This window comes from Accipiter gentilis, chromosome 7, assembly GCF_929443795.1.
Source record: "Accipiter gentilis chromosome 7, bAccGen1.1, whole genome shotgun sequence".
Lineage (NCBI taxonomy): Eukaryota > Metazoa > Chordata > Aves > Accipitriformes > Accipitridae > Astur > Astur gentilis.
The window spans coordinates 16887007-16897115 of NC_064886.1; the positions used below are offsets into that span (position 1 = coordinate 16887007).

Here is a 10109-nt window from a genome sequence, read left to right on the forward strand (position 1 = left end):
TAAAAGTGCTGAGGTTGTTAGACACACTGGATTATAGATGGCATCTTCCACATTCGCTTTATTAAAAGTGAGAAGGAAATGTAACTGTACTAATGTAAGTTACACACCTCTTGCATTGTAGTAGTTCTCTTGATTTTCAGTAACCAGTTAGTGTCTGGTTCTTAAGGAATAATGGAAAAATACAGTGATGCTAAGGATTGGTGGGGTTTTTTTGAAAGAAAAAGAAAAGATGCAGTTACTCAGTACTGAATGGATTGTTCTCATAATTTTGGGATATTTTGTTCATTGTGGCAGTAGTTATTGCAGTTCATTCAGCACTGTTTTTAAATACCAAGAGATTTGTCCTGGGTGACCAGGACATCCATTTGTAAACTGTGCTGTTCAATAAATGGTCCCAAGTTACAAAACGTACTGTCTTTCTGCAATATGTGTATGGAACGCTAATAACTGGTTAAGTGCCACAATGCCTTTAGGAAGATGTGGGCTTTTCAAAAATAGTTATATAAATCCTTAGAAAAAGACACAGCTCTCCATGACACCAAGCATGTTCCAGGAAAAACAAACCAACCCCTGTTAAACTTCCTGAATTTATAATGGTCGCAACAAAGAACAGTGAATGGCACTTTGGTATTCATACACATCCTTCGCTACTCAGTATTATACGCTGATTCATTTTTTATTCCCTAATAATCTGGTTTTTGAGAGGTGGGTCATACTCTGGTATATCTCACATTTTTCTAAAAGACAGCAGGCACGCAGGGTGTTACACAAGCTAAGGCTTCGTCAGAGAATGTAAGAGTTTGATCAGTTGTACAGAGAGGCAAGTGAACAGCTGAATGTCCAGCTTTAACCAACCTTATGAACTGCATCACTCAGCCTTTACCTGCATAGAATAGCGTAAGTGTAAGTTACTTTTTAAAGATGAGGTGAAGGAGAAATAAAGAGAGAAATCTTTAGCTGGTGTAAAGACCATTCAACATCCACAATAATTAGTATGTTTACACCAACTGAGGATCATCTCCAGCATATTTGATGCAGACGAAGGGAGGGAAAAGGAGGGTATTAGTGCTGCTGACAGCTTAGAATGCTGTTTATAGCCTGTTATTTAACATGTTTTAAAACATGTATTTTAAATAGTGTAAGTCCTGAAAGTTACTTGAGGAAGGGAAGGAGGGAGTGGGGACCCAAGATCCATTCAGTACTTTCCATCAGTTCTGTTTCATAGCATACATTTTAAAAGACAAATTCTTTAGTAAGCTATAAAAAGAAAGGTGTGTGGCTCTGATTTTTCCTTCTGTTTTTATGCCATGTGAGCTGCCTGAAATAATCTACATAATTATGAAATCATTAAAGTGAATTTTGAGATTACTTTACCTTCAGTTGGTTACACTGAGATGCCCAAGTTTGTGACTGGCTTTATGATGTTCCTCAACAGTGTTGAATAAACTTAAATAGAAAGGATAAAACAAGTAACAGAAACAGTCAGCCTCACTGAAGCAGACTGCAGGCCACTAGGGGTCAACATACACCAGTATATGACATTATTTGCTAACAAAACAGGCTGATTGAAGGACTAATTAAATGAAAGAGAGTCTCTCTGAATTCCCATTAAATAAGAGTCTCTCTAAATTCCCAAATTCCACTGAAGTTGGTGATGAGATGAGCAATGATTTCTTCCTTTTGTCTTAAGAACTTGAGATACTGAAAAAGAGACGTCTTTGTTTCAATTAGGTCAAATCTTTAGAAGCAGTTTTCTCACCTTCCTTTCACCCACAGGAATTCTCTTCCTCTACTTTAGCAACTTCCTCTGTGAAATAGTCCAGTTAGGAGTGACAGGAGTTTGATATTTATGAATCTAAGGGGGTTCTATGTTACTTCAGCTCATTAGGTTCGTTGTGGGTTGCTAACTGTCTTACTGTCTTTAAGCTTGCGCTATTTATCGATACTCATTTCATTCCTCTCTCTTCCCTTTCCTACCCTTGCTTCCTTTGCTATATCTGTGTGTCTTTAATGGTAAGACTCAAGAAAGTCTATCCACGTTACAATAAATAATTTTTTTTTTTTTTTAAGTAAAGTTGTTGTACATATTTTGGCTGCCTTTGTCCCTTGGTGTCTTGCTTTTGTTTTGTAAAATACTCAGCTATATATATATATATATATATACACACACACATATATATAAAAAAGTCTATATTTTTTTACCAAAACAGAAAAGCGCCTTGGTGCACATTTAGTTCTTCCTTACAGTATTTTGCATTTCTACTCCATGTTTCTAACGTGGTTCTTGTTATCTTGCATTTTTAAAGCTTGCCCAGTAACAGTTTAAGGTATTTGCTTCATTCTTAGAATTTCTTATTTTTGTAGTAAGGGAAGAATCTGGGTGATTTTTTTAATGTTAAAACAAAACAAAAACCTGTCTCCCATGACTTCCACACACTGCCTAAAACATGGTTTAACCTCCTCAAGAATGTGAAATCTTAAAATGGTGTGTGAAATGACAGTGTCTTTTTTGTTGTTTTTCTTTAATCCCTGCTGGCAAGCAGATATTTTGGACTTGAATTGGCAGGGGAAAAGTCTAAGTTCACAGAATCTATTTCCTTTTTTTTTTTCCCCCAATAAAATTAATAGTTTCCACAAGATTTTTCTTGCAAGTTATCACTATGTAGTTATTTCACATTCAACATATGCTTCTTACATTTACTATCTCTCATACGAATAATACCACAAATGATACTGAAGCTGAGAGCATCAGTGGGGTAGATTCTCAGCTGATGCTGGAAGTGAACTGTGATCCACACTTACATATAAGTAGTAGTGACATATACCTACTATATTTGTAGGTTTTCCAGTTTCAGCATTTTAGAGGGCCTCCAACTGGAGCTGTAAAGCATGATTCCTGGAGAGACTGCCCTGTAAAAGAGAAAAAACAATGCTATGGTACAGGGACCTTTTTGCCCCTCTTGCTTTCTCTCCTCTTTTCTTCTCTTGTTTCTCTCCCCTTGTGTTATAGAATTCTAGACTCCTATATTGAATTTGTAAATATATATTTACATGCTTACACTCTTTGCCTTTTTCAACCACCTAAATGCTTGTGGTGGTTGAAACAAAGTCCAATAAATGGCCAGTTAACCATATTTGTATAAAAAACATGTTTCGTCTTGATCTCAGAGATGAAGATCTGACCAAAAAGTGGAAATACTGGCTAAATAACAAGCTCTTGAGCATGAGATGATGAGTCGCTGGGGTTTCCATCTGCCCTTCTACAGCTGTGTATATAGCAAAGGGAAGCCCGGGTGAAGGCTCAGGTACAGCAGAGCTTGTGAGCAGCAACTTTCAGATGTACTTTCCAGTAAATACTGGATTTGCAGCTCTGTGGATTGGAGAGGGAGGCTGTGTTCTGCGAGCAGCGTCCCATGCATGGGTGGCACATTTCTTTCCCACACCACCACCCTTATGCTTTTGATCCAATTCAGCAAAGCATGTAAAAAAGATGGGTTAGGCAAGAGCATATGTGTAATCTTGCTGAAGAACACAGAGCTTGCTGTCACACTTTTAGTGCTTTGCTGAATCAGGGTTGGTGAGGAGATCTATTAAATGGTGTTGCCCTTTTGGTTTTTATTAACAGGAGTATAACTTGTATTTGAAGGCAAGATCGTGCAGTCTGCAATTTGTTGTGTTTCTGCTTACATTAATTTTCTCATTGTAAAAATATACCAAAACCAAAACCAACCTTTTGGTTCATTTGTTAGCTGCATCAGCTTCTCTAAACCCCAGATTCTCCACTTGCTGCTTCCATTCCCAAGTATAATCTTAACAATGAAAGAATTGCATTAATTGTGCTCTCATTGTTGAGTTTCCTGTTTATCTTGAGTCAGTGAAATTTATTGTATTTCATGGTCTGGGTATCATGGCTCTCACTAACTATAGATACTGTGGATATGAAAACTTTCCCATTTGAACTTAATAGCTATTCCCTACCTACTGAGCATTGTCACACAAGGACATGTTCCGCTCTTGATCCCTCGAACAGTCCTAAGAGAGTGTACTTTTGTCTAGGTACTTCAATGAAATCGTTGTGTCATTTGGTATCTTTGAAGTATTGGTTATGCCGTGCTTTTTGTGTAGTGGGTACGCATTCAGGTAGCCTAGGTTTTTTTCAGTCCCCTCAGCTATTAAGAAGACAAGCAGCGCACTGCTGTGGCAGTGAGACTGGCGTCTTCTAAACCGAGATGTATGGAATTCCTCAGGAAACTGGCTACGCCTGCAGAAGCTCAGGGAATTGACAGCTAGCTGCTGGGCACTGCTTGGTGCTCTGAAAAGCAAGTTTCTTTTCTAGATAAGTAAACATAGATTTTGGAGTAATGATATTTTTAAAATTTTTTTTAAACAAACAAAACCTTTCAGCTTGTAAGGAACTTTTGTAGCAATAGTCCTCGCATCAGAGGATAATTACTCATCTGTGTGTATTGTGTGACCTATTGGGAAGACTCGTTAGCATCAGTTAGAGGATGTCGTAGCTATGATGCCTTAAGATCACTGTCAGGACAGGATTTGTAGGCAGAAGTCATGTCTCTTATTAGATCAGCTGAAAAGGTTGGGAAAACCGGACATACATAAACAGAAGATGGGTTTGTGCTGCTCTGGAGGATTTCTTTTTAACCCTTCTTCCATGAAGGAAAACAAATCACACATGGCTTTCTGCTGAAACAGTAGTTGTTAAAAGCCCAGAAACTCTCAAAAGTATGTGTTTTAGGAAATAATGATGTCACTGAAATTAGTGAGGACCAGCTGATATTTCCAGCATCATCAATGCTTTGCATGACAACTTGTACGATGAGCTTTGCATGTATGTTTTGTTGCTTGTTAATAATTTTCAAGAAGTAACAAAACTCTGAAGTTAGGTTTTGTGGAACATTGTGCAACGTGTTTGTTTATCCTGTATCTCCCCGGTCTATTAACTTGCTTCTTTAAATTCAAATGGATACGATGATATGCAGATTCTGCAATGTACTACCTAGGTAAAGTTTTTGCTTTGTTTCCACAGCTGTAACATCTGAAATGTTTACACATATATAAAATCTTAGTCAAGTACAGAACTGAAATTTGCTTTTTAAGAACCACTCCTTAGAGTAGTCTAATACTTTAAATTAAACTTCTTTAGGCGACTACAGTAACCTATTCTTTAGATGATTTCTGGATGTATTTGGTTTTCTTTTAGAGAATCAACATTAAAAAAAGAAATTGATGAAGAGAGAGCATCTTTACAAAAATCCATCAGTGCTACTAGTGCCTTGATCACACAAAAAGATGAGGAACTGGAAAAACTCAGAAATGAGGTAAATGAGGAACAGTGGGATGCTGCTTAATTTCGGATCAAGTTATGGCTAGAAGCATATGGCTTTGTATGCTTGATACTGAAGAGTTGGCTAATTCTTTTTCTTTATTAATTCAGCATAGTTAAACCTTAGAATTAAATCTTTAGGTATCTGTGCCTACTTAGGTGACTTCTAGCATATGTTTTTGGTGGCTATTTAGCCCTTACTACTAAGGATGTTGCCTTGGTGCTTCTGACTTCACTCTGGAAGGCTTAAGCATTCTCCAATAATTCTTACAGATCACAGTACTCCGTGGAGAAAATGCTTCTGCAAAAACCTTGCAGTCAGTGGTTAAGTCACTGGAATCTGATAAATTGAAACTTGAGGAAAAGGTGAAGAACTTGGAGCAAAAACTCAAGGAAAATAACGAACAGCCTTTAACTGTAACTAGCTCCTCAGGTAAAAGAAATAGCCTCTTTACTGTCTCTCCGCCTTCATTTTTAGTCTTGTAGGTTTTTGCAACTGTTAACCAAATAGTTATAAGGAGGTTTAACTAATTGAACCTCCTGAGAAATGTGACTTTCCTGTTGTAGGACACATCTAAGACTTGAATTAAGGAAGAAATTCTGGCCAGCTGCAAAATGTGAAAGCTACCAACATTGCCAGTTAACCCCATTTCCACCAGGGTGGGGGGCAATTTGACTTGAAATGAAACGTGCATAAGCCATAAAACTTAATCCTGTATCCACCCTATGGGATGGCTTGTGTGCAAGAGCCTCTTGTAGGCTGGTGTAGTTTTTCCTTGCTGTAGCTGCAAAGTAAGGAATAGTGTAGGCATCGTAATAAAACCGCCTACCTGAGCTGAGCACAGGACTGGGAATTTGACATTTTAGACACTCGTGCTTACCTTATGCTGAGCTTCTTCAGTTTTGTACCACTACAGCCTCATCTCTCAACAGAGGAGCATTCCTTTGCAGATCTGTGAACTTCAGCTGTCACCTATATGTACATTTTTTGTATTTTAATAAGTAACATGCAGTATTGAATATGCTTCTGTAATGCAGTGGTCAGAAAAATTCCCCAAAGAAGTCACCCTTATCAAAGCTTATACTGAGTGATTAGAAAGCAGTGAGAGTAAGATGTTTTGGAGACTGTTTATTTCAGACTCTAAGCTGTTGTGTGTTTCATAATTTAGATTACTGGATACTTATGCCTTGTTTGGTTTTGTTGTTTGTTTTTTTTTCTTTAAAGGTGACATTGCTGCAAATCTACTTCAAGATGAAATTGCAAAAGAGAAGCAGGTATTTGATCTGAAACATCAGCATGCTAAAACAGCAGCGTGTCTGTAGGCAGAGTGAAATATATTTCCAGAGACTGTTCCTAATCAGATTTTGTACATCAGAATTATAATGGGCAGATTTATCTTGTAGCCTTCTGCTTCTGAAGGAAAATATTAATGACAGTAAATATTAAGAATCAAGTGATAAGTGATACTGGAGAAATAGTTCAGGTTATCGGAACATGAGGAAGCAAGCAGGAAAGCAGAGATGGCAAGTTTTGACCTGCAGCCTGTTGGTGAGGTACAGCCCAGCAGAGCACACTCATAAACTGCTCCTTTGGCGTTCTTTCCAGAGGTTTCTTGGATGTGAACAAGGAATAAGGTGTGGCCCACCTGAATCTGTGGTGCTTGCCATCTTGGAGAAATGCGCTACCTGAGCTCCATGCTACTTCTAAGCTTCTGCAGTTGAACATGTTGATCCTTGCTGCTTCTTAACTGCAGAACTTTACTTGGAATGAGGGTTGGCAGCAATGGAGCACAGAAGTTGCTCAGTTAGCATGTGCTTGGTAACAGGAGAAATGTGTATCAAAGAGTACGATAATAGTAATGAACGTGTGAAGCACTGCCATGCAACCGGCAGCCTGTGACAACAAATGCCTAGAAACACAGTTAGACTAGAAGCACCTTCTGCTTGTTATAGAAGTCCTTGTTAGATCACTATGTCAGTTACATTGATTAAAAAATGTCCTTCCTAGTCTGTGCAGAGATCAGAAATAGTGTAATTAACATACATCAACATTTTTCTGTTTTTCTGCCTCCTTGAATTCACCTCCTGATGGCAACCCTTCCTTCCAATCAGCACGAGGTTTGTTCCACTTCTTGGGTTCCTTTATTTTATTCACTATGTTAATTTGCCAAGCATTACTTGGTTACATTCAGCAGTGCTGCTGCAGTGCTGGTTACTGATCTCTGTGGCTCTGGCTTTGGGAGATGCCGATGGGTGTGCTGCGCTGTCCCACTGCCCTGCCAGGACAGCTCTGAGAGTATCCCCTAGAGCTGTTCAGAGGAACAGAGATGCTGTTTTGATCAGAATTACACAATGGGATTTATGTTAAAAATGTAACATTAGAAGATCTGTTGGTGGTGGGTTGAGACCCACCGATGTCCCAGAGGTTTTGGCTGGGCAGAACTCCCTAGCTCCCTGGACAGAAATCACACTGAGGGTCTTGGAGGTCCTTTGGTCTTTGAGGATCCTAGGTCCTTCCTATCCCTTGTTCTCTCAGTGTCCATGGGTGCTCTCTGTAATACAACGATCCAGTTGTAAGTTAATGCAGATCTGCACGTGTCAGTTTGAGGGTTATTCCGTGGTTACTCGCTTTCTCTCAAGTGCAGTCCTCAACCTGCTGACTGTCCTTGTTCTTGACTATCATAGATTGACTTCCTGAATTCAGTGATAGTAGATCTGCAGAGGAGAAACGAAGAATTGAACTTGAAAATACAAAGAATGTGTGAAGCATCCCTCAATGGCAATGAAGAGGAGATCAATAACTATGACAGGTATAAATCCTAAAGGAAAACCTTGGCTTGTGTTTTGGGAACTGTTGGCAGCAGGCAGTTCTGTCAGCTGCACAATGCACCAGCCTGATCTCAGCTGTTAGGAAGGACAAACATAGCTTTCTCGTGAATTTAGAGTGAATGAATCCAGCCTTCTTTTTAGGTCCATTACTACGGTGTATCTGGTGGTGCAAAATGATCCTCTGTAGTTATCGATCGCAAACACTGATGTATCGCAACATATTTGTTGTCAGTATTGGTTGAGTTTGGCCCTTCCCGAGTTAAGTAGATGAGTCTTTGCTCTCAAGAGGCTGGCAGCTGCATCGCGATGGGGAGATCCAGTCCAGAGAAATAGAAGTAAAACCTGTTTGATATGTTGTGACTTCAGATCTCTTCTCTAAAGAGAAAAGAGAAACAAGTTTCCATGTGTTTCTTTTTTAAATAATGTCTGTATTTGTACAAAGATTTACACAACAGAGCAGTTTGTTTAGTAAATATTACAGTGTAAGGGATTATGGGGGTACTGCAAGGTAGTAGAGATGTCAGAAGATCTTCAGAAGGGGTTTTGTAATTTATTTTTTTGTTGTTGACCACTGGTGTTTCTTGAGTCTCAATAACTACGGTACAGCTTATTGTGTCAGGGCAGGGAAGCAGGCCTTTCTCCTTTATGGAGGAGAAAGGAGAAAGGCCTGCTTGACTTGGGCTGGTGCTGATCTTGCAGTGAGGAAGAAAGCTTGTCAAAGAAGAAACCTCGTCTCTTCTGCGATATCTGCGGCTGCTTTGATCTCCACGACACTGAAGACTGTCCGACTCAGGCACAGATGCTGGAGGAGCCGCCCCACTCAGCTTACCATGGCAGCAGGAGAGAAGAACGCCCCTATTGCGATACCTGTGAGATGTTCGGGCACTGGACAGCTGACTGCAATGACGATGAGACCTTCTAATGCAACGCATGGCTGGGAGGATGGACTGTCTGTGCACCTGAATCGGACGATTTATACCACCAGCATTTGTGTGTGCTGAATGTCAGGAAAAGGGACAGCATTTCTTGACTCCCTCTCTCTAATTCCCCTTGCCCATCCACTCCACAATCAGTAAATTGATAAATATTTTGCTCCTCCACTAATAAATACCCTATCTCCCTTTAATAAACTTAAGTGAAATGTAAATGAATGATTTAACAAATGACTTTATGCTATTTCTTCCCAGGTTCTGGGTTTGTCCCCACTCTTAACAAGAAATGCCCCCGTGCTGTGGCATCTGTTGATGGGAAAAGCTATATAGGAACGAAGCACTAGAGTTATATTAAAGCTTATTTAAATACCTTAAAATTATGCTGTTAATTTTCATATTTGCACTAAACCATTTTAAGGCTGAATTTGTACATTTAGATTTTTAAGCTTTTTTTGACACTGGACTGGGTTGAGAAATATTTCATCTTTATTTTCATTTACTCATTTGATTGTGAACGTGAACATGAGCTCAGTGAACGTGAGCTCTGGGTTGCAGTTTGACAACAGTGTGAAACATGAAATCTTGAAGCAGGTAAGAAACGGAGCTGCTGTGGGGGTTTTTTAGAAATCCATCTGCTATGCACACCTAAGACAGTTTGTGGGACATCCTTTTTTTTTGTTTTGCATTCTTTCAGCTTCTATATAGTGTGTGTGGTGTGTGTGTGTGTATATATGCATATATATATTAAAGTTATATTTTGGAAAAAAAAAAAAAAAAAGTGTTTTCTTTTCTACCTTTCCCTTCGGTTAGGACTATCGTGGGCTCTGTGTGGGGACAAACATCCCCTGTGACTGCACTGTCGGTAAACAGAAAGAAAAAGGTTATAGCAGCGTTGTGGGCTGTCTTTACTGAGGCTTTACGCGAGCCCTCCCGCAGCACGCGTTCGGTAGCGGCCGACCGACGTTGCTGACCTCAACAAACCGGTGGAAGACGCAGAATTTGGTGCC

General features: G+C 39.4%; 1 protein-coding gene across 4 annotated transcripts in view; it reads left to right on the forward strand.

The window, feature by feature from the left end:
• Window positions 1-9883, forward strand: part of CLIP1 (CAP-Gly domain containing linker protein 1) — a 73723-nt gene extending 63840 nt beyond the window's left edge. For 2 of the 4 annotated variants that reach the window (XM_049805445.1, XM_049805446.1), the window contains exons 21-25: window positions 5219-5336; window positions 5615-5774; window positions 6567-6616; window positions 8027-8151; window positions 8870-9878. In XM_049805445.1, coding sequence (XP_049661402.1) covers window positions 5219-5336; window positions 5615-5774; window positions 6567-6616; window positions 8027-8151; window positions 8870-9092 — 676 coding nt within the window. In that variant the 3' untranslated portion in view covers window positions 9093-9878. Of the gene's footprint in view, window positions 1-2306; window positions 2328-5218; window positions 5337-5614; window positions 5775-6566; window positions 6617-8026; window positions 8152-8869 lie in introns of all 4 variants that reach the window. The other 2 variants (XM_049805444.1, XM_049805447.1) reach the window with 2 other exon arrangements.
• Window positions 9884-10109: the final 226 nt, after the last annotated feature.